Consider the following 25,261-nt stretch of genomic DNA (forward strand, 5'->3'; position numbering starts at 1 on the left):
CTTGTTGAAGGGCCCTCCTAAGGAGGTCTATTCTGGGGGAGTACTACTCCAGAGAGTACTAGAAAACTGAGGCAGCAAGATAGCCCTTACTTCCTGACTCTAAAGTAAGAGTTCTTAAATGGATATGGATAGATTTATGAATAGATATGGGCAGGGGACTATCTATGAACTCCAAGTAGGAAAACACTTCTTTATTTTCACTAACTTCCAATTGAAATTTAGCATTTCTTCAAGTATTTTTAAAAAATTTGCTGAAAAGGGGGTCTACAAACTATTAAAGACTATTGTCCATGGCCCCCCAAAATTAAGAATATCTGGTATTTTAAAAAAAAACCCACAGCCAAACAGCTTACTTTCCCTCTACACACACTCACAGACACACACAGAAAGCCAGAGAGAACACACCATCCCTTACATTGCACAAGGGCAGGCAGGTTTAAATTCTTTATTGGCTTGGAGAGCTGTACCCCAGCTCTGCAAGGGCTTCCCACTGGGCTCAACTGGCAGGAGCAAAGTCAAGGTGGGAGGGGCCAACAGGCCTCTACTCCCCCTCCCACTACATGTAGCACCCAGGTAGCCTGGCCAGAGGCTGCAGCAGTTCCAAATGTCCAAATGCTGGCACTTCTGGGATGGCAGGTGCCTGCCTCATCCCCCAGACAAGGGGGCTGGCTTAGGAGGCAGTGGTCCTCTTCTGTTGGTGTTGCCTGCTCTGAGTCAGCAGGTAGATGGCCCCTGACTATAGACAACTCTCCTCCTCCCAATGCAGCTTTTTAGGAGCAATTGTTGATCCCAGCCAGAAATTGCTGGGCCCACCATTCGTCCAAGTCAATGGGTACAAAGTCTATGGAGAGAAAAGGAAAAAGTCTGAAAGGGAGAATACACATCAGAGACCCAATATTCAGTCTAGCTTACAAGTTCTTGAATTTTAGCTCAGCTTGATTTCTGCCTCCATGAGGGAATATTAGATATATTTCTGCTGCTCTTTTATTCACTATGGTACAAAGAGCACCAGTCTGTGATAAAGAGATAAGAATTTAAGTCTTGACTCATAGACATAAAATGTATTATATACACTCTAACATATTGCCATAGATCAGCTAAATGGCAAATCACTTCATCTTTCTGGACCTCAAGATTGCTCATCATTAAAATATGGATAATGATTCCTCACAGAGTTGTGATGAAGAAAGTCCTTTGTAAACATGATAGAATTGGGAGATACAATTATTATTGTGACTATTTTGGGGCAAGGTTTCACTTCCATTCAAATTGGGGGGGAATAGTAGCACACCTACCCAAAGGATTAGACAAGACCCTTCCAAAGAATTAAATTGCTTATAAACATCGAACTGAGAGATGCAACTAAACTTGGCTAAAGGCCTCAAGCTGAAAAGAAATTTCACTTCAGGCATGTCCTTGACTAACAGGTGCACATTGTTAAGTAATACCCTGAAAGGAGATTGAAGTTGGAATCTGCTGCCTAGGCAATTGGTGGGGCAGACAATCCAGCCAAACTCTAGTCCTTTCCCAGCTTATTCTACCACACAGGTACCTAAGAAGGTCTAGGTGACTCAACAGGTTGCTTATGGAGGGGCAAATCCTCCCAGATTGGAAACAGCAGTTCAAAGCCATTTCTATGATGATCAATAGTGACCCCTGCATTTCCTGCCTACGTAAGATGGGTTGCTTTTATTACCATGGAGAGCTGAGTGTGGAGAGCCAATGTGGACAGGGAATACCCAGAGCAGAGACTACTTACTTTGTAGCCCAGGATTAGGTGTCTTCTCCACATACTGCACAGGTTTAGGCCCACTCTCACCTGCCTGGCTCCCCACCAGCTGCTGTTCCACCTGCTGCCAGGCTGCAAGAAAGATAGAAACCTGAGGATTGGAGACACCAGGCAGTCATGGAAACTCACAGCCTTTGCCCAGCCCAACCAAGAGAAAGGGACTGCAGGACGACCCACCACTCTCCCTGCGGAGGCCCAATTGCGTGAACATACCACTGGCAACAAAGAGCAGCTTTGAACTGCATCCACATGATCCTTCTTAGCCTACCTTCTGCCTCCCAACTGCTTCTGGATACCCATCGTTGTTAACAGTAAATTCAAAGAGCACAGCTTTATTTTTATCATTGATCTGAGATTAACCCAGTGAGAAGTGTAAATGTAGTAGAGGAACAGGAGAATATTTAAGGTTGATTAAACAGGGCCTGGCCCACCCCTATTTGTCCAGGCAAGTCATTTCCCCTTCACTTTTCTCTTCTGTTTCTAAAGTCTTCTAGCTGTGATAGCCTATTTTATATTCCCCTATTCTGTGACACCCTATTCCCATGAATGCAGAAGCAACTCTCACCTTCTCATCCTTATAATTCCCCAAAGAATAGTCTGGGGCTTTTTACCTTCGTAGACAAAGCGGACATTCTCCTCGTGGGCAAGTGTGTAACTCTCCTCTGTGGCCGTAATGGACTGAGTTGTGGCCAGCGGCCTCCTGCCATTCACTCTGTTGAACACAAGCTTTGGGGCCAGGCTGTTAGGGTAAAGGGAAAAACACCTCCTTGGTCAGTATATTTAGTTCATGCTTCCATATCCTCCAAATGACTAGAGTACCAGAAATCCCATCCAAGACAAGAGGGAAACAAAACAGAACTGGATGACTTACATACAATGTTGCTAGACTCTTTATTTCCCATCATGGAAAATCTAACTAACTAAATAAATTCTACCCAGAATCTATGACTGATTGATGTTAGATGCTGGATTCTATCCCTCTAAAACTTTTTTTTTTTTAAATCCCTCTAAAACTTTAGGAAAATATTCACTAGCTGTGGCCACACTCTGCTCCTCCTATAGGATAGAGCCACTGAGGAAGCTACAAATAACTTCCACCCTCCTGATCTAGTTGGCCAAGCTGCTCCAGGATATAGGCCCTAGCCAGAAATATCTTGGCCCAAAGGCCAAGAATATTACAAGACAGAGACAACACGCCCTGCCCTGTGCTTGTAGTCAGGTTACTACTTCTTTTTAAGACTGAATCTCCATCTTACTCAGGCAGTGAGTGCAGGGGCCACTATTGATCAGCACAGAAATGGCTTTGAACTGCCATTTCTAACCTGGGATGGTTTACCCCTTCTTAACCAACCTGGAGGGCCTGACCTCACCAGTGCTATCAAACAGTACGGCTCAGCACAGCCCCCTGTAGCCCTGAACTTCAGATCTGCCATCCTAACCCTCCCCAGATAACAGGAAAGGGAATAAGCATTCACAGAGTGTTTACTACATGTCACAAATATTATCTCATCTGATCTTCACAATAGCCCTACAAGAAAGGGGTTTTTACTATCCCTGTTTTATAGATGAGGAAACTGAGGCAAGCAGAAATTAAGTAACTTACCAAGGGTCAGACAGTAAATATGTGAGATTGAATGTTAATTCAGTTCTTCCACACTCCTGGCCTAGTCTTCTATTCTCTTCTATTCTCTGTATCACCTACCTACCTCCTTTGGGTTTTGGGGGTTTTTTTGTTTTTTTTTTTTGGGGGGGGAAGTGAGACAATTGGGGTTAAGTGGCCTCCCCAGAGTCATGCAACTACTAAGTGTTAAGTGTCTTAGACCTTTTTTGAATTCAGGTCCTCCGGACTCTAGGGATATCCACTTTACCATTTAGCTGCCCCCACCTAGCCTCTTATAAGACAAACATGATTATATAAAGAAGCATGAAAGAAGGATTCATAGTAAAAACATTTACTAAAGCATCTATTTACTACGTGGCAGACTAAACATATTATAAATATTTTGTTTGATCCTCCCAGCAACCTTACTTAAACTGAGTTGTGTGTGACTGTGGCCAGCTCCTAGGGTCAGTATTAATTTGATTGTAAAGTTTTTATGCCCTAATACGTGGTCAATTTTTATGTAGGTGCCATATACTGAACAAAATTTCTATCCCTTTCTATCCCCATTCAATTTTATCCAGAGATCTATCATATTTAAGATCAGTATTAAAGCTTAATCCAAACAGAATTTGAAGAAGGGTTCTTCATGAAGATTTGGCCCAATCTTTTCACATTATAAGAGAAGACTCAGAAGGCAAGATAATTAAAACAAGGTGACCCAGGTCAGTAATAATTAGAACCAAAATTTGAACTTTGTTCCTATTGATTTCAGATCCAGTGATCTATCCAAAGCACCCATAACTACTACCAAACAGTCTGCAACTCACACTTTACTCATCATTATCACTCTTTCCCTCTTGAAATTGTTTTGCAGAATATCTTTGCATGTACTTGGAAAAATAAAATACTACTAAAGTAAAAAAAAAAAAAAAAATCAAAGTTATTAAAAAGAGATCATTGGTAATATTAAAAGTCCATCATTGTCTCTGAAGGTAATCCCAAAAAGGTAAATTGAAAAATGTTTTGAACAATGGCAACTTCAATAGAATAACTATGACTTCCTAAGAGAACAGCAGCCTTGGAAAATGAACATTAATGTAAGTCCCAGCATGTTTGTTTAAAAATTTAAGTTTTATTATTTATTCTGTGATCATATCTTGGATGTGGATGTTATTTTTCACATGTCTCTTTCACTTGAATAGTCAAATGTGTCATTAATTAAACCATTAAAAAAAAATCCCTTACAGAAACTAATAAAATATCAGAACAAAAAAACAAAAAAGAAATTGTTTTCTGGGGAGTGTCCATCAATTAAAAGATGACTAACTAAATTATGGTATATGGATGTAAAAGAGGAATATTATTGTAATATAAGAAATGATACAGGAGATGGTTTCAGAGAAGCTGGGAAGACTTGTTTTGAAATGATGCAGAACCAGAACAATTTTTTTACAATATTGTTAAGACAATCAGCTCTTAGAAACTCTAACACAATAGTCAAACATATATTTTTTTTTTGTTTTTTGTTTTTTTACTTAAGGTTGTTTTTTTTTTTTAATAGCTTTTTATTTACAAGATATATGCATGGGTAATTTTTCAGTATTGACAATTGCAAAACCTTTTGTTACAATTTCCCCCCTTCTTCCCTCATTCCCTCCCCCAGATGGTAGGTTGACCAATACATGTTATATATTCAACCATAATTCTAAAGAACTGAAGATGAAACTGGCTGAGAAGTAAAAGACTCAGAGCTCAGATTGAGATATTTTTTGGGGGGGGGACATGGCCAATGTAGAAATTGCTTTTCCTTGACTATATTTGTAACAGGGGATTTTGTTTTTGTTTTTGTTTTCTTATAGGGGAAAGGGAGGAAAGAAAAGGTTGTTTGGGGTTTTGTTTTTGTTTGTTTTGAAAAAAAAATTAATTAAAAAATAAAAATAAGTTTCTTTGTTTAAGCTTTTATTTATACATATATTTCAAGTAAGAAAATGAAAATCAGGCCTTGTGTTAGCACCTGCCTTGCTGCTATGCCCTCCAGACCCTTCCCTCCCTACCTTCCTAGCATTGCCAACTGCCCTGCAAAAGCATCCTAAGAATCCCTTGATTTTGTTATCTGACCTTCCACTGAACCCTAAGATCTTTCTATTCCACTTGCAGCTGAACCCCTCTCTATATGGTAAATTCTCCAATTGTAATGTGAAACCCTTGAGTATCAGGTTTCCATTTGTACAGACATATTTAATGATTCATTCACACAGATCCTTTTTTCCCTTTAAAAAAATGTAAGCTCCTTAAGGACAAGACTGGGTTTTCCCAGAATAGAATATTTTGAGGACTGAAAGCATTCTCAGCATCCAGCTAGTCTAACCAAAGTGTTATGACAAAAAAAAAAAAAAAAAAATCCCCACTAGAACATGCAGGAGTAGTGGCTCTGTCTCTTTTTGGAGATCTGAGGAGGAGAAACCAAACATGTTTGGAGGCAGACCATCCCACTTTTGGACAACTCTAATTATTAGATTTTTCTTGAAATCAACCCTAAATTTCCTCTTTGTAACTTCTATCCATCATTCCTGGTTTTGTTCTCTGGGACCAAATAGAAACAAATCTTATCCTTCTTGAACCTGACAGCCCTTGAGATACTTGAAGACAGCTATAGCATCCCCCCTCAGCCATCCCCTCAAATTAAACTATTTTAATTTGAATTATTTTATTTTTTACTTTATTTAAAATTTAAATTATTTTATTTTTAAATTGATTACTTTAATTTACTAAACTAAAGTTTAGTACTTTCACTAATCCTCTTAGGATTCAAAGGCATAAGACTTTTCTGGATACCTTCCTTAGCAAAGTTCAAGCTTATCAATGTCCTATTTAAATTAGGAAGCACAGAACCCAATAGTATGTGTCAGATGAAGTGTGATAAGGGCAGAAGGTCACCTCTTCCTGGACAGAATGAGTCACTTAATGCAGCACAAGATCTAACAAGTATTTTTTCATTATACATGGCCAATTTATATCGAGCTCATAGTCTACTAGAATCACCAGATCTTTTTCAGATGTCTAACCACATCTTTCTTCTTATATTTATGTACAAGGATTTCCTTGTGTGTACCCAAGTATAAGACTTTATTTACATTTATCCCTGCTGATTTTCATCATTCAAATTTCCTGATTCATGCAAATATGGCAGTCTGTCAAAAGCCTTTTAGACTCCAAGGCTACCATCTAGTGCATTAGCAATCCTTCTCAGCTTTGTGTCATCCATAATAATTTATAATATTCATAATTGAGTGTCATCTATTTGTTCTTTATCCAAGCTATTGATAAAAACTGTTTAAAAAAAAAAGGGAAGCATAGGGCTGGGTACTGATTCCTAGGGTATTCCTGGTGCTTAGTATAGTTCCTTGTCCACAGTAGAAGCCTGATAAATATTTGAGCAATTTTTAAGTGTCACAAGGGATAATGATTCCTCCTTCCGGAGAAGAGCTGAGCTCAGACATTATCTGTGTAACCTCAAGCAAATCAGTTACTTAATTGTTTGCCTCAGTTTTCCCATCTGCAAAATGGCACTTACCTGGCAGGTAATGTGAAAATCATATGAAACAATGTTTATTTGACGTGCTTAGCACTAGGACTGGCACTAACAGCAGCTATTTAAATGATTATTCCCCTCCCTCCTTTCCTCCCTTCCTCCCTCCTTCTTTGCTCTCACAAGAAATACACTGACTCCCTTCACAGCCAGGGAACTTAAGGTGCAGAGAGAGAATAGAAGGTTTGGTGAGTTTTGGTCCTTCCCCTCTTCATGGAGGAACAAGATACTAATTAGGAGGGATTTAGCTCCCCATTGCCTGGGGAATTAGTCCTTGATTATGTTAAATTCCTTACTCTAGGTAGGAAATTAAATCTCTTTTCCTGCCTCCCTTTTTTTCTCCCTCAACTAATCTCCACCCTAGGAAGAGCTGGCTTTGTAACTCTAACTGGAAAAGAAAGACAAGGCCCAAGAAGTCTTATTTTTGACTCTGCATCCTGCACTGACCACTACTCAGATTGCTGGTTCTCTCCACCCCTCAGTGACCAGCAGTGTTGGCCATCAATAGCAACCTTTCCAGGAGGATGGCTGAAAGGATCTGCTCACATTTTTCTCTGGGCCTCAAGTTTCCCATCTGTTGATGTGTATAAACTTCTCTGAGGGCCTCAGATGAAAAGGGAGCTATAAATAAAGAGGATTGTCTTGAGATCTGCATGTGTCCTGGCTAACATCCAAGCCCTGGTTGATATGAACATCATCCAGGACAGGAGACCTTTAAAAGTCTGGCAGAGGGAAAAGGACCCAATGCAGAAAAATATTTGTGGCAGCCCTTTATGTGGTGGCAAGGAGCTGCAAACTGAGTGGATGCCTGTCATTGGAGAATGGCTGAATAAGTTGTGGTATATGAAGGTTATGGAATATTATTGTTCTATGAGAATGACCAGCAGGATGAATACAGAGAGGCCTTGAGAGACTTACATGAACTGATGCTGAGTGAAGTGAGCAGAACCAGGAGAATATTGTACACAATAATAACAAGATTATGTGATGATCAACTGTGATAGACTTGACTCTTCTCAACAATGAGTTGATCCAAGGCAAATCCAATAGACTAGGGATGGAAAATCCCATTCGAATCCAGAGGGAGAACTATGGAAACCAAATGTGGATGAAATCATATTATTTTCACCTTTTTTTTTTGGTTGTTTATTTCTTTCTCATGTTTTTTTCCCCTTTTAGTCTGATTTTTCTTATACAACATGACAAATATGGAAATATGTTTAAAAGGATTGTACATCTTTAACCTATATCCGATTGCCTGCTATCTTGGGGGGAGTAAGGGAGAGAGGGAGAAAAATTTGGAACAAAAATTATTACAAAAATGAAGGTTAAAAACTCTTTACATGTATTTGGAGGGAAAATACTATTAAGAAAAAGACAACAAAAATCTTGCTAACGTTAGAGCTTGAAGAAGCCAAAAGTAAAGGGTGGTGATGACCTGCAACACAATCACTCAATGTTGGATCTGGAATAGATCTTCAAGACCAATTGCCATTTTTTACAGATAAGGAAACTGAGTCTTAGAGAAGGAAAAATTACTAACCTAAGAACATATAGCTAATAAGTAACAAAGTCTGACTTCAAGCCCATTTTTTCTGGCTCCAGATCTAGCGTTCTTTCTACTAACCACATACTCCAATTTAGTGAAGTTAAAAGCCAGCAATTATTAACACTAAAAGTATGTAGGAGCTATCTCTAAGTCCAATTGGGGGCGGAGTCACTGGTTTATTCTCTTTTTTGGCTCCCAGATTTCTTTACCCCTTTGAAGAATGTTAAGATAGTCATATAACTTTGGCATTGACTAGAGATAGCAATGTTAGGGGAGGAGAGGGAATAGAAAGATCACTGGATTTGGAGAAGAGAAATCATAAATTCAAATTCTGATTATTAATTTCTCAAATATATAAGGAACTGAGCCAAAATTATAAAAGTAAGCTGTTTCCCAATTGATAAATGGCCAAAGGACATGAACAGGCAATTTTCAGAAGAAGAAATCAAAGCTATTTATAGTCATAAGAAAAAATGCTCTAAATCACTACTGATTAGAGAAATGCAAATTAAAACAACTCTGAAGTGCCACCTCCCACTTAGAAAAAGAAAATGACCAAGTACTGGAGGATTTATGAAAAAATTGGGGCCCCAATGTGAACTGAATCCAATCATTGTGGAGAAAAACTTGGAACTCCTTCCAAAGGGCTATAAAACCTGGCATATCCTTTAACCCAGCAATACCACTATTAAGATCGTATCTCAAATCAATGAAAGGAAACTCAATTGCCATTTTCTTGGCAGAAATACTGAGAATATTTCTTTTCCTTCTGCAGCTTCTTTTACAGATGAGGAAACTGAGGTAAATAGGGTTAAGTGACTTGCCCAGGGTCACACAGATAGAAAATGTTAAGTGTCTGAGGTCAGCAGTCTACTATACCCATTTAGCTTCCCCAATATGTTAACTATTATCATCATCATCATCACTATTATTATTATATCTGTTTCCCAAGTTGGGGTGAGAAAAGGGATAATGTTTGCAAATGTTCAGCATATTATCTGCCACCTAGTAAGGACTATGTATTATTATCATTTTATTTTATTTTTATTTTTTAGCTGAGGCAATTGGGGTTAAGTGACTTGCCCAGGGTCACACAGCTAGGAAGTGTTAAGTGTCTGAAACCAGATTTAAATTCAGGTCCTCCTGACTTCAGGGATGGTACTCTATCCACCATTCCATTTAGCTGCCCCAGAAGGAAATAAAGAAATGGAAGGGAAATCTTGTGTACCCCCAAGAGCACTGCACAGAAACCCAGGAGCCAAAATCAGCAGATTAGAATGAGTTCATCCAACTTCCTGACCCTGTGACTGAAATATCCATGGGATTTGTATCCTGTCACACTCAAGGTTGTTTTGTTTTGGAAAGGCCTTGAAGGTTGGACAAGGGTTTGAGGGCTACCATGTCTTCTCCTTTTCTCCCTTGCCCTGGAAGCTGAGGCCAGAAAATTAAATAAAAACTTTGTCACTGATTCTGCTCTATGGGGGAAAGGGCTTATGGTGACAGGCAATAGTTCCCTCCCCTGAACATGAGAACATTGCATTCCCTATATTGCTGGGATGCAAGTAATGCAAATAATTCTTAGGAATTTCTTCAGGATCAGAAAGAGAATATATATCAGAAGTCAGACTCATATCTCCCACCTGACTCCGAACCTATGTGATCCATAACTTCCAGGAAGAGATGACCTGCCCTCATCAGACGTCAGACACATTCTATTCAGTTCTGTGTTTCTTCCCATAATAGTCTTCATCATTTCAACTTCTGTTACTAAGCTGTATGACCCCAGACAAGTCATTTCACCCTGCTTGCCTCAGTTTCTCATATATAAAAGGAACCGAAGAAGAAAACGGCAAACCATTCCAGTATCACCAAGAAAATGCCAAATGGAGTCATGGAGAGTTGAAAAACCCTTGGGAAAAAAAAAAAGTTTATATCCTTGATTATTCTTGATTGTTTTATATCTTGATTTTTTTTTTTTAACATATACCAATAGCTTTTTTTCCCACATACACACAAAAAGTTTAACATTCACCCTTGCAAAACTTTATGTTCCAAATTTTTTCCCTTCTTTCCTACTGCCCCCTTCTAGACAGCAAGTAATCCAATATAGTAAACTTTGATTTTTCAAGGCTGACCAATTATGTCCAAAGGGCTATCAAACTGTGCATCCCCTTTGGCCCAGCAGTGTTTCTACTAGGCTTATATCCCTAAGAGATCTTAAAGGAGGGAAAGGGACCCAAATATGCAAAAATGTTTGTGGCAGCCCTCTTTGTAGTGACCAGAAACTGGAAACTGAGTGGATGTCTATCAGTTGGAGAATGGCTGAATAAATTGTGGTTATGAATATTATGGAATATTATTGTTCTGTAAGAAGTGACCAACAGAGAGAGGTGTAGAGAGACTTACATGAACTGATGCTGAATGAAGTGAATAGAACCAAGAGAATACAGCAATAAGGCTATCCAATGTATCAATTCTTTTGGATATGGCTCTGTACAGCAATGAGATGATTCAAACCAATTCTAATGATGTTGTGATGGAGAGAGAGACATCTGCACCCAGAGAGAGGACTGTGGAAATTGAGAGTGGATCATATATAGTATTTTCACTTTTTGTTGTTGTTTGCTTACATTTTGCTTTCTTTCTCATTTTTTTCCTTTTTGATTTTTTTTTCTTGTACAGCATAATATTTGTGGAAATATGTATAGAAGAAGTGCACAATTTTAACATATATTAGATTACTTGCTATCTAGGGGAGGGAGTGGGGAGGAGGAAAATTTGGCACTCAAGATTTTGCAAGGGCAAATATTGAAAATTTATTCATGGGGCAGCTAGGTGGCGCAGTGGATAGAGCACCAGCCCTGAAGTCAGGAGGACCTGAGTTCAAACCTGATCTCAGACATGGTACACTTCCTGGCTGTGTGACCCTGGGCAAGTCACTTATTCAGCCAAAAAAAAAAAAAAAAAAAAAAGATCATCCATATATTTTGAAAATAAAAAGCTTGAATTTAAGAAAGAAAAAAAAAAAAAAAAGACTGACCAAGAATAGAACAAAAATCTCTTGTCCTCTACTCACAGGCTTAGCCTAGACCTAGAGAAACCAATTAATTCTTGAAGAGCCCATCTCTCCCTCATTGACAAAGAGCCTAGAATAAAACATTCTCTATCTGTCTGTCTGTCTCTCTCTCTCACTCTCTCTCTCTCTCTCTCACACACACACACACACACACACACACACACACACACACACACACAAATATAATATAAAAATCAGAGCTCAGATGGACCACAGGTATGATCCAGTTCCTCCCAAATCAGAAACCCAGAAACCTGAATGATCAAGTCTGTAATAAGAACAGCTGGATTTCATTCAACTTTCCAATCTGGATCTGGAATGCTAAGGGAATGCCCAGCTGGAAACGCCCCTCTCTCCTGCAGTGGAAGAGGGGAGGCTGAGGAAGGTTCTGGAATCATATATTCAGAGTTCCAGGACAAGTTAGTCCTGATAACACACAATAGCTGACACGCAGAAAGTAATCTTGCCTTTGGGCAAGGGTTTAATCCTGTTAGAGCTGGGATTGAGGAATAGGGGAGGGGAAAGGTGTGAGATACTCCACTCCCCTTTTCAAAACCAGTTCAAAACAGCTGAATCAGATGAAAAAAAATTGAAATTGGACTTATAGGAACTGCTTGCTGAAGGATGAGCATTTGAATAAAGATTTTTTTTTGAGAGCCTATGGGCCTTTAACTTCCCTCTCACATCCCTCCTCACAGCATTTCTTTAACCTTCCATTCTTTTAGTCAGTCATTCCCAGTACAAAATCTTTGATGCAGAGAGATATCTGAAAGTGAAAATTTCATGACAAGGATGCTTGATACATTAGGATCTCATGCCTTTATTTGCTAGACCTTGACCTACCCATGAACTTCACCTTCTGCTTTGAGATTCCTGGAATTACTGACAGCATTTTGAAAACATGGATCTTTTCAAGGCCTTTCTTGTCTGCCTAGACAAACTTCCCCTTTGGTGGCCATTCTGCTTTAAGCCGTTTCTATGTTGATTTATATCTGATTGGTTAATGTGTTTCTAGCTGCTTCATGTCTATAGCCAATCCTATTGTTTAATGAGATTTCTCTAAAATGTACATTTTCTCTTCTGCCATACAGGTCCCTCATCTTGCCACCCCCTCACCTCCATAATGATTGCCACATATGAGCTGTCAAATAATCCTTACTCAGGAGCCATTAGCAGACTAAAATTCATGTTTTCATGACAACCCATTTTGCTGCAGTCAGACATGGACAGAGTCCAAACCATAATCATTGTGGTGTGGTTCACCAAAATGGAAGCCATTGCCTGGGGCAGAAGCTAACCAAGGCTTCCTCTCAGCCAGCTACCCTGCCAAGAGCACCTCTAAACAAAGGGAGCCACTGTTTGAGGGAAGGATGGGCAACAGGCCTGGACCCCATAGTAGCCCTGCACCCACAACTTCCCCTTAACTTGTGTTACGGGTGATGAAGCTTCCTTAGTCTTCAGTGAGAAGCAAAGAACCACACTCAACTAGGGTCAACCTTGAGGGACTAAGAAAAGCTACTGAGGCTCAGTTTATGAGATTCTCTCAGATTTACTTAAAGATCAAGTAGCATCTCAAATATTAATAAGTACCTCATCTTAGTCAAATGTGAAGGTACATTATAATTACCAAACTTTAGTAAAACTCTAAAAAAGGACTGTATAAATGAGTGTAAGTTAATATTATTAATCTCACACCTAGGAATAATAGCATGGAGCAAGAGTCTTCGGTTCCAGTTCCAGATCCAGTTTTGTGCCTCAATCTCCTTATCTGCAAAATGGGAATTCCACCAATGTCATTTACCTGGGAGGCAATGGGTATAATATGAACTCAAGAGAGTAGGGCTTAAAGCAAATTGACTGTGATCAAAGAGTCAATCTCTTACTCCCCCCCAAAGCCTCAGTTTTCTCATTTTTAAAACACGCTACTGTTGTAGAGAATATGTCCCGCGCAGCTTAAAGGAAAATATAAATGTGAATTATATAATATTAATTATTCTTATTATGATCCATATCAATGGAGTAGAGGCCCAGGCAGGTGCTATCAAGATGAAAAGATTTTGGTCAAGTTCCTGATGACTGGGCAAAGGTAAGCCTAGCTAAATTCAGAGGCTTACGATCAGGTTAGTTGAAGTGTAATTCTCCTTTTTTTCTCCCCACCAAAACAACTCTCAAAATGGTCTTCTAATTCCCAGAGAGGCCGTCCATCAATGGAGTAAATATTCACCCTAACAAAAATTACAGATCCTTCAGATACCAAAGGTCAACCTTCAAATCCTGCCTCAAAAATTCACTCCCTATACTACATGCAGGGCAAGTCACTTAACCCCTATTTGCTTCAGGCTCCTTGTCTATAAAATGGGGTAATGATAGTATCCAGAGTTGTGAGGTTCAAATGAGATAACCTATAGAAGATAGATAGACAGACAGATGGCTATTATTGCATGTGTGTAATGCATGCACTAAATATTGCTATTATTATCACCACCTTTTTAAGTTTGTTATGAGAAAAGCAGTGGATAAATAAATCTAGGCTGTTAATTATTAGCCCCCAAGCCAAGAAGATAATGAGCCTGTTTATCAGGTTTTTAAAATTTCTCAGAGTGGTCCAAATTTCCTGTGGGCCTGTGACCACACAGGTAGAATGTATATGAGTTGGAAATTCAAGGCGTCTTAGAATTCTTAGTTTTCTTCCAGACTCAACTGGACTTCACAAAACACTTTCTGACCTGAGGCCTTACATAATTCCCTTTGTTTACATTCTAGTGTTTAAGTTCTCTGAAATTACCTTGTATTTCCTTTGTATACTATGTATATGCTTTTCTATGTACAAACTGTTTCCTAAGATATGTCCTTCCTGCTGCTAAGGATCCTAAGTTTCTTGAAGGCAAACATGATTTCCTATTCTGTCTTGATATTCCCAAAGTTTAGCTAATATCTTGTGTAGAAAGGAGACACTTGAATGCTCAGCCTAAGAACCCAACTCAATACATCACACTAGATGTAAGAAAGTCCAAAAAGCTATGAGATCAATCAATCAATAATCCATTGATTATTAGTAAGCACTTAGTATGTGCTTTGGAACTGAGACAATCTAATCCATAAGGACACAAAGCAAGGCAAAAAGTTCACTTTTATTCAGTGTTTCCAAAGTTTTCAAAATACTCTCTTCACAATAATCCTGAGAGGGAGATAAGGTATCTTACATCTTTTTCAGAAGAGAAAACTAAGATTCAAAGACATGGTTTCCCACAGCTAGCTAAGTGTTAGATTGAATTGAATTCTCCCCTCCTCAGATACAGATAGACAGATAGATATTATTGCATGTGTGTATGAACTGAATTGAATTCAAGGTCAATTCAGGTCTTCAGCTAGAAATCATTCCTTCATCTCACACAGTTACTGATACTTCCTATACTCCTAAAGACATGATGCTATGAATTCAAGGACCTAGTTTAATGTTCACTGGTCAAAGCTATTAGGTTAAGAATAACTGGGATGAGCAAAAATGATAGCAAGCAGAGGACACATTTGGAAGTAATAACTAACATTTCTATAGCTCTTTTACATAGGTTATTTCATGAGATCCTCACTCCTGAGAGGCAGGTGCTAATATGAGTTCCATTTTGTTGTGATTCAATCATGTTTCTTCCTTGGGAGCTCATTTGGGTTTTCTTGGCAGAGATACTGGGGTGGTTGATGAGGAAACTAAGAAACACAGGGCTAAGTGACTTCCTTAAGATCACACAGCTACTAAACCCTGATCTTGTGCTCTATCCACTTTGAGGAGGAGGATCCAGTAAAACAGATGAGGAAACTGAGACTGAGAAGGTTAGGGCCTTGCTTAGGATCACACAATCAGTAAACATCTATTATAAGCCCCCCTACAGACTTGGGATGAAGTCAGATAAAAACCAAACACTTTTTCAGAAAAGTTAAGGGTACAATTATCTGAATTATCTGCTAGACAAATAGTGATTGGTCAGAAATAGTCTCTAATAGTCTCTAGTTCTATCTATCTAGGGAGGTGCTTTCTTCTAAAAGGAAGGAGTGTTTCACTGTATACTGGGTCTCAAATCAGGTTTTTAGAGGGTGGAGACAGCCATTTGTAGGCTCAGAAGCAGCCTATAATTGTAGGCTCAGCTGGAGTATATGTCAACTTCAGAGGCAAGCTCTAATGATCTGGGCATACTGAGAACTAGCACTCTATTAATCATTTTCTTGGGATTTCTTGTTGTTTAATTTGTTAAGAGCTCTGGAATGCTTACCATTTCATCCAAACATATTGACTTCACTCATCTTTCAATCACAAACTCACTTTAATTAAGCCCATTTCCCCCCACAATCTAACCCCTCCAGGAAGCAAACCAGCAAACAGATCTCTTTGTCCTGTTACCCTTATCAAGGAAGAGATACTGAATTATATACATATATTATAATTGTAAAATTATTATAAAATTAGCTCCATACTTCTGATCTGAAAAATAGTATCCTAAGTATTCAGAGGTACCTATTCCACAGGTATTTGGGTGCTTTTAAAGCCCAGTGTAACTGAACTAAAATTAATTTCATTGCTTTTATGGCTCTACACACACACACACACACACACACACACACACACACACACACACCTCTTGTCACCCTAAAGAGAATGAACACAAGTTAAAATTCCTTAGATCCCTTCCAATTTTAAAAGTCCCCAAACATGTAACTCTCCTGGGGCCATGATAACACATAATATACTTTCCTTAAAACAAAATCCAGTCATTGATTAAATCAAGAATTCTTCAGTTATATACCAAAAAAGGCTTACTAAGGGACTATCAAGACATCTACGCAAAAAGATTTCTCCCTATGCCTGAGAGAATTTAGATGTCTTAATCAGATGACTGGAGTCTTCTGTGGCTCTCTGATTTCATGGGTAACAGGATCAAGGATCATTATAACAGAAGGGACCTTAAAGATCACAAAGCCCAACCTCCTTATTTCAATAACTGACTCAGAACATATATGGTTTCCCTTTCATCACAGAGAGTAACATTAGAGGAGTGACTTGGCAATAGTATATATGGATAGGGAACCCCCTTCCTTTTCACACTGTGCTACAACTTTAAGAAAATAGGTTTTGGGTTATGGCTTCCTTGCCCTATTAATTTATTCATTCATTCATTTATTCAATAAGCAGTTATTAAGAATCTACTATGCACAAAGAACTGCACTAAGTGACTAGAAAAGATAGTATCCCTTCCCTTGTGGAGCTTATATTCTGGGATGGGGGTAGGGGTGGGGGTGGAGAAGAGATCCAGACACAAAACAGGAACTCTTTGAGGTAGAAGGAAAAAGGGTTGCCACTGATGGGGTGAAATCAGCCAAGTTGTCATGGAGCTAGGTTGATTGATTAATTAAGTCTATCTAAAAGTAGAAAAATACTTTAAGAAGATGAGAATAAGTTTTTGCCTATCAATCAGATTTTAGACTAAGGGTTAAAAAAGCACTTAGAACTGGAGTCATGTTACACAGGAAGAGTATTTGGATAGGCTGAGAAAACTTGGTCTTGCTGGAGGGGTCATCTAAAAATTATCAAGCTATTTGAGAACCAAGGTCATTTCAGAGATTGGAACAAGTCTGGCATTCCAGCTAAATACTCTTCAAAGGAATCAGAGAATTGAGGGTGAAGGGGCAAGGGGAGGAAAATGAAGAACTGGGCCAAATAATCAACTATGACAGATTTAGTATTTCTGAACAGACTTGGGATGGAAAATGCCACTGGCATTGAGGGAGATAACTATGGAGACTGAATGTGGATCAAAGCATACTATTTTCACTTTTTTTGTTTGTTCACTTTTTCTTTCTCATGGATTTTTCTTACATAATATGATAAATACAGAAATGTGTTTAGGAGGATTATACAGGTATGCCTATGTCAGATTGCTTGTTGCCTTGGGGAAGGGGGAAAGAAGATTTGGAATATGGAATCTTTCAGGAATGAGTGTTGAAAGCTATCTTTATGGGTGTTTGGAGAGGTGAAATCCTATTGAGAAAAAAACCTATCAAAAAAGTGGGGACCTTTCTTACCTTATTAAGGTGTCATTACTGATGGAATGAGTTAATTGAGTAAATTAATAAACCCTACACTTTTATGTAAAGAATGGGAATGCAACTAAAGAAGATGAGGAGGATAGTCTAAGCACAAAAGAATAGTGTGAGCAAAAGCACCAAAGTCAGAAAAGTAGAGTATATGGTGAGGAAGGGAAGGGGGAAGTAAAGAGACAAAAGAGAATTCATTTGAGTTTGCAGTCCAATTAAGGAGCAGAGGCAAGGGCAACATGGTGCTTGGGCAAAAGACAATGGGACTGGAGAGTAGGAAAAGCCCCTTATAAGTCCCCATAAGGAAGTTTTCCACATTACACTACTCTACAAATTCTACAAATGATAGATACAATGAATACAGAGAAACATGGGAAGATTCACATGAATCAATACAAAGTTATTGGAAGGCACATAATGACTGCAAAACAATTGAAATTGAATGCTGTAGAATTATGACCAAGGAGTCCACCAGCAAAAGGTAGAACTAAACATGCTTATAGCATCTACTAAGTGCTAGACACTGTTAATCACTTTTTATAAATATTACCTCTGATTTCACAACAAAACTGTGATAATAATAGCTAACATTTACACAATGCATATAACATATATTAGTGCTAACATTTAGAAGCACTATGCTAAGGATTTTACAATTATCTCATTTGATCCTCATAAAAACCCTGTAAAGTAGGTGTTTTTAGCTTCCCCTTTTTACAGTTGAGGAAACTGAGGCAAACAGTAACTAGCCCAACGTCATACAGCTAGTAGTCAAGATCTAAGGCTGAATTTGAATTCAAGTGCTCCTGTCCACAAGCTCAAGATTCTACTCAATGCACCACCAGCTATATACAAGAGATGAGCAGCTATAAGTGTGTAACACTGCAAATTATATATATATATATATATATATATATATATATTTTTTTTTTTTTACTTACCCATTAGTTCTGCTGAACATTATCTTCGGATCTCCTAAGCCAAATAGTACCCTTAAGTACTCAAAAGTACTTGCATCCTAATTTAACTAAAATATAAAGTGCTTAGTGCCTGGAAAGCATTTTAAAGCCCTTTGTAAATGTGATACAAGAGATGGCTCTCTGGGAAGCAATGGGGGTAGGGTTGCACTGGAAAATAGATGATATAAAAAAATAAAAATAAAAACTTTTAAATAGAAGAAAAAAAGTGTTTTAACCAAGAGGTCTTATAGTATTCCCTCAATTGAGGGCTAGTCCTCCTGCTAATCATTCACTTAGTACTATCCTTCCCTTCCCCTAGTACCAAATCCCTGTTGCCCCCAAAAGTGGACAGTAATATCCCAGAAATATCCCAAGCAGAAAAGGATCACAGTCAATAGATTTAAATCTTGACAATATTTTTCTTATTCCTAATAAAAACAGACACCCCAGAGTCAAGCTGCAGTCCTACTGACCCACTATTAGGAAGAAAACTGGGAAGGCAGAAAAGAATAAATTAAATTCAGTTTGATATGGGACTTTTCTTTCTAATTTATGTTATGACCTTAATTGGATTACACCACTCCTTTCACCATTCTGCTACCACAAATCCTGCCCTTACCTGGCCTAGCTGCCTTCTCCCTCCCCCTTAGCTACTGAGAAACAATGTTAAGTCTGGGTGTGTTAAAACATAAAACACTTTGTAATATAAACATAAAGCCTTTGTAATTGGGCAGCCAGATGGAGAAGCCAGCCAAGACAAGAGGACCAGAGTAATCTCGAACATTAACTAAACAGGCAATTTACTTAACTCTGTCTCAGTTTCCTCATCTGCAAAATGAGCTGAAGAAGGAAATGGAAAACCACTCCAGTATCTGCCCAGAAAATCCCAAAACAGGGTCATAAGTCAGACACATTTTGACCAATCTGACCATTATAGCTGTGTCCCTTCTTTTGTTGGTTCCATCTGAATTAGGTAGTGAAGTCTCTCTTTTTTCTCCTGAGGCAATTGAGGTTAAGTGACTTGCCCAGGGTCACACAGCTAGGAAGTATTAAGTGTCTGAGACCAGATTTGAACTTCTGATTTCAAAGCTGGTCAAGTTATGCTTTTAAGTCAGTCAACTATAGGTTATAGTGTGCCTGGGGCTATGATAAAAACAGGGGACACAAAGAAAGTTAAAAGCACTCTCTGCCCACAAGAAGTTTGCAATCTAAGGAGGGAAACAACATGTAATTATGTGGAAATAAGAAATAGGACATGTAGGACAAAAATGTGATTATCTTTGGGGAAGGCACTTTCATTACAGAATAGCAGAAAGGAAGGCCAGTGGGAGTATGACCATATGGGAGAATGGTAGTAAGGTTAGAAAAATAGGAGAGAGACAGGTTATAAAATGCTCTGAATGCCAGATAGAGGATTTTATATTTGCTCCTGAAGGTGATAGGGAGCTAACTACTGACATTTATTTAACAGGGGGTGACAAAGTAAGACCTGAGCCTTAGGAAGATCAGTGTGATGACTGAGTAGGGGCAAGAAAACTAACCAGAAAGCTATTGTAATAATTGTAACAAGAGGTGATGAGCATGTTCACTAAACTGGGTTCAATGTCAGAGAAGGGGGGGGTCATCCTCAACTCTTCACTTTCTCACTTCCCACATGCAAGGTGATAACAAATGTTACTTTGACATTTCTCCTCTATAACTCCTTCTCCTCAGACACAACATTTTCTAGCTCTGTGATTCTGGACAAGTCACTTAACCCTGTTTGCCTCAGTTTCCTCACTTGTAAAATAAACAACTAGAGAAGGAAATGGCAAACCATTCCAGAATCTTTGAGCGTTATTTTACTCTGATTTTGGCCTCTCCATTATCTGACTTTGTAAGAAGAGGGAATTACTTTATGTAGGTTCTACCATTTTTTCCATCTATAGAATCAGAATCAGGAAAACCTGGGTTCAAGTATTACCTTTAACAATCTGGATGAGACTCTCACAAATCCATGAACTTTAACACCTCTTCAAAGAAAGACATTCAAAGACGCCTTGGGTGGCAAAACAGTCACTGATTAGTGCTTTGGATAGGCAGTTTCTTCCTTCAAAAGTGTTAAGCACATGCACAAAGTCCACAATAATGAGTGTGGCCCTTAAAATGTAATTCCTATCTGTTTTTTTCTTCAAATTCTCTTTTATTTTTATTGATATCTTTTTGTTTTTACATTGACTAAGTTTTTCCTTCTGTTTTTCCCATCTGCATTTCCCATCAGAGAGCTATCTTATATATCAGGGTTTGGTTTTTTTTATAGTTTTTTATTTTTCCAAATACATGTAAAACGTATCTGATTTTAATGAACTAATATATTAATAAAAAATACTTCAAACATGTGTGGTTTCCTAAGTCAATATGCAGCCACAGGGACAGTTTAATGGCTGAATTTGACACCACTGCTCCACACAAATGAAATAATAGATTCCAACAGCTAAAAAAAAATTAATTACAGTTTAGATCCATTACTGTATCCATAATAATCCTATGGGGCAAGCAGGACAACTATTAATATTCAATACATAAAGTAAAATATAGAGTTTAAGTAAGTTGCCCAGGCCAAATTCTAAGTGACTCTTCCCTAGTGCCTCAGTTTTTCATCTGTGCAATGGGGAGAATAATCAAGTTCTGGACCTTTCCTAGTCAAAAAGCACCAAAAGGTGGTGCAGTGAATAGAGCAGTGAATAGAGCACTAGCCAATCTGATCTCAGAAATTTAACACTTCCTAGCGGTGTGCAAATCACTTAATCCCAATTGCCTCAGGGGAAAAAAAAAAAAAGCCCCAAGACCCCACTAGTTCCAGTCATTTATTTTTTCCAGTTTTGGAGAAAGTACAAGAAATATCTCCTTTCTCTTGAGGAAGACTTGATTAACAAAAAAAAAATCAAATAAAAACCCTACAAATAATACAAAATACCTTTTTTTCATTTAAAAATGTATCAGGGGCAGCTAGATGGCGCAGGGGATAGAGCACCAGCCCTGAACTCAGGAGGACCCGAGTTCAAATCTAGTTTCAGACACTTAACACTTCCTAGCTGTGTGACCCTGGGCAAGTCACTTAACCCCAGCGGGAAGGGGAAAAAAAAAATGTATCAAAGTGATGCAATGCCAGGTGGCAAATGGCAAATGCTAAAGAAGGGTGGGAAGAAGAGTGAAGAAAGAACAGCTGTAACCACCTCAGGAATTAATTGGTCCACTGGCTCAATATCAAACAGCTCTGCCTCTTGGAATTCCCCTACCTTCCATTTTGAAGATATATTTCAGGTATTCCCTCCTACAACAAACCATGTGGACTGCATAAGGATTCCCTGTGGACTAAGTTTATTGACTTAGAAAACCACATATCCTTATATATTTTTTTTCTCTGCCTGTTTCTTGGTACCCTTAGTACTGCTCATATATATATATATATATATATATATATATATATATATATGTACTGTACACTCCAATAGAACACTATGAAGGCATTTTGTTTTTGTCATTGTAGCCCCATCACCTAGCACAGGGCTATATATAAAGGAAGCAATTAATCATTGCTTCTTGGACTTTATGAATTGCTCAAGTGCACAATTACCCAAGTGACAGTATAGGCATCTCTTCTGCCTTATGGAAGATATATTACCCAGGACTGGCTCTAGTTTGCCAATGCTTATGAAATTAAGCATAGAACAAAATGAAGTAGTAGGTTGGGAGAAAGAAAAGAGGGGAGTCTTTGTAGCTGAATTATGAATGTCTGAGATTTCTAAAGAAGCTCCTAGCCTAAGCCTATCTACAGAGTGTGGGGGATGGAGGGAGAGTGAACCCTTATACATTTTCTAAATGACTTTCAAAGTCATAAATAAATAAGAATTAATCAGGAGACCTAGATTTAAGTCCTGGCTCTGACAATTTACAAGCTCGGGACCCTTTTAAGACAGCCAGATGACTAAAACGAGAGAGCATTGAGCCTGGAGTCAGAAAGACCAGTTAGAATCCAGCCTGAACAACCACCTGTGTGACCTGGGCCAATCCACTAAACCTCGGCCTGCCTCAGTTTCCTCAACTGTAAAATGAGGCTCTTGATAGCACTTACCTCCCAGGCTTGTTCGGAAAGATCAAAGGAATGAATATGTTATAAAGTTCCTGACAAATAAATGAATGCCTATTAGTCCTCCTCCCCCGTGGACATTCCTAGTTCATGATCTATAGTAAAGCATTTAATAAATATTTGTTGAATGAATCAATGTGTTGTTAGATCTGGAGAGGACATTAGAGGTTAGTTATCATAAACCTTTCCTCAGACAGATTTGGGAAATGAGATCCAGAGGTAGAGTTGCCCAAGGTCAGAGAATAAATATAAAAGTGTCAGAATTTGAATCCAGGCCCTTGGACTTTTAGGTTCCTTACTCTTCACCATACCCCACTTAGCTTGAGGCCGCAGTCTGTGACCCAGCCTTCCCAGGATCTGCAGCTTTGGAGACCGTCATGCCAAGTCATGCTATGGTCTGGGAAGCAGAGGCCTGGGGCCTGCCTCCCCGAACTCAGCCTGGAACGGCCTGGGGCAGCGAAGCCTCGGAGGCCCTGAGGAAATTCTCCAAGCAGCAGGAAGTAGTCGCCGGCCCCACCCCCGCACCCAGGACGGGTTCCACCCCCCGGCGCAGCTGGCAGCCCGAGCCAGGGCAATCTCGTGCCCTCCTAGCCCGGCAGAGTCTGCGGCCCCGGGGGATTCTCGTGGCCAAAGCAGAGGGGCAGGGGGAAGGATAGGGGGCGGGGCGCGGGTGTAGGCACCCAGGGGGGGACTGGCGAAGCCCGGGGAGTGGGAGGTGGGGAAGGATCAGCGGGAGCCCGCCCTCCAGGGAAAAGGACATTGCTCCAGTGAGCAGGCGGGCAAAGCGAGGACTACCCGAATTCCCCCTCCCCCTAGCCATGTGGCAATGACACTCCCCAGTAACCTTTCGACAAGGTCACCCCTCCTCCGCCAACCTACCATGCCTAGCACTGGAGCCGCGGCGCAGGGGGTGGGACGGGGGAGCAGAGCTCCCAGACGGCCCCCGGGGGACGCGACCACCGCCAACCCCCAGGCTCCCGCGGAGGGAGCGCAAGACGGCCGCCGGAGTGCGGCAACTAGCTCACCTTGACAGAGGCCAGGGGCCCGGCGGCGGCTGCTGCTGCTGCTGCTGCGCTGCCCGCCGGCATTTCATGTGCTCTACCAGCTTGCTCTCCAATTGCTGCGTGGGACCTGCAGGGACGAGGACTACGCGTCACCGCCGGCCCGGAGGGAGCGGGCCGGCCTGGCACGGTCCCCGGCGCTGCCGGCCCGCGGAAAGGGGCTGCGGGGCTACAGGCCGAGGACCCCCGGGAGCCGGCGGGGGCTCGGGAGACTGCAGGCTCTAGCGGAGGAATCGTGCTACGCCTCCCTCTCAGTGGGGAGTGACAGCTCGCCGAACCGCTCAGAAAAACCCCCAATGGTCGCTTTAAGAAGGAAAAAAAAACCTAAACCACGAGGGTTTGCGACTCCATGTGCAAGGTGGGGGCGAGAGAGGAGGGGGTGCTATGCCCCCGGAGCCCTCTCCGGCTCCTCCTTCCTCACCTGTCCTCCGCTGCGTGGCTAACTTGCTGGGTCCCTTGGTGATCGTGTACATTCTGCGCTCGCCGCGGTTCTCCGGGGAGGCAGGACGCGGGCAGGGGGTCCCAGCTTGGAGAGGAGGTGGCGGCGCGAAGGTGGGGGGCGAGGGTCTCCTTCCGATCTGGGCCCCGACCCCTCGGGACCACCCAGCCCCGTACAGTCCGACCCGACCAGGTCAGGTGGCTGCCAAACTCTGCCAGTCCGCCTTCTGCTTTAACTTCGCTCTGCGTCTGGGAAATTGCGAATTCCCCTTTAATGCTAGGGGAGAGTAAGAGAAGGACTGAGGCATGCTAGCTACACGCCCCCAAGCGTCTTAAAGGGACCGACAACCCGTGCGGAAGTGCAGCTTCTGGCACTCTAGGGCAGCTTCAGAAAACTGGGCTTGCTCGAGCTCGTGGGAAGACAGGCCAACTAGGGAAAGAAATACTTAGAGGTGTTTGAGGTCTGGATTCCCCGCATGGGCATAAGATGCCCTTCAGGTGCCCTTAAGCCATAAAACTAGTGTAACTTTTTGGAGGGAAGTTCCCTTGGCACCCTTTGCGAACTCAGCCAAGACTCCGGTCACAAGACTTCAAGTTGTTTGCTCACTATACAGAGCTGAAAAAGATAAAAGGGCGAAGATAGGAGTTGGTGGGGGTTGGGAGTGTGCTGAATGTTTAACAAGCTTTTGGGGGGGAATTAGGTGGGTGAATATATGCCTGAGAATTTTAAGTTTAATCTGCGTTTTTCACATTTTCTCAAGTCCAGACAATCAACAAAAGAATAAACCAACCCCTCTTAGAGTAGCGTTTACGATTTCCAAGTTACAAACGCTCATACTGAAATTTAACAGTCGGTTCCCAGGCGCTGGTTCGCGGCATACCCCCAAATATATCTAAATTAAAAACTTTACGAACATTAGAAGTGGAAAATAAAGTGTAGCTCTCCCTGAAATAGATCGAGAGGCTGAGAGGACCGGAGGGATG

General features: G+C 40.4%; 1 protein-coding gene across 2 annotated transcripts; it reads right to left on the bottom strand.

The window, feature by feature from the left end:
• Positions 1–414: 414 nt before the first annotated feature.
• On the bottom strand, positions 415–25,261 carry MCRIP2 (MAPK regulated corepressor interacting protein 2). Of its 2 annotated transcripts, none has more exons than XM_074279785.1 (5): positions 24,261–25,261; positions 23,804–23,909; positions 2,401–2,528; positions 1,740–1,861; positions 415–864 (listed from the first exon to the last, which is right to left on the bottom strand). In XM_074279785.1, exons 1-4 carry the CDS (start codon positions 24,310–24,312, stop codon positions 1,752–1,754), a joined length of 396 nt encoding a protein of 131 aa, XP_074135886.1. In that variant the 5' UTR covers positions 24,313–25,261; the 3' UTR covers positions 415–864; positions 1,740–1,751. The 2 variants fall into 2 exon arrangements, with proteins under 2 accessions (XP_074135886.1, XP_074135885.1); XM_074279784.1 differs by having other exon boundaries at positions 415–841; positions 1,760–1,861; positions 24,261–24,930.

This window comes from Sminthopsis crassicaudata, chromosome 1 (genome assembly GCF_048593235.1).
Source record: "Sminthopsis crassicaudata isolate SCR6 chromosome 1, ASM4859323v1, whole genome shotgun sequence".
NCBI classification, from domain to species: domain Eukaryota; kingdom Metazoa; phylum Chordata; class Mammalia; order Dasyuromorphia; family Dasyuridae; genus Sminthopsis; species Sminthopsis crassicaudata.

Bases quoted from the DNA above. Each gene is read 5' to 3' on its own strand.
- MCRIP2 (XM_074279784.1), bottom strand. From the start codon at position 24,312: ATGTACACGATCACCAAGGGACCCAGCAAGTTAGCCACGCAGCGGAGG. The intron at 23,910-24,260 runs GTGAGGAAGGAG...TCGTCCCTGCAG, and splicing joins AGCCACGCAGCGGAGGACAG to GTCCCACGCAGCAATTGGAG. The intron at 2,529-23,803 runs GTGAGCTAGTTG...TTACCCTAACAG, and splicing joins GGCCCCTGGCCTCTGTCAAG to CCTGGCCCCAAAGCTTGTGT.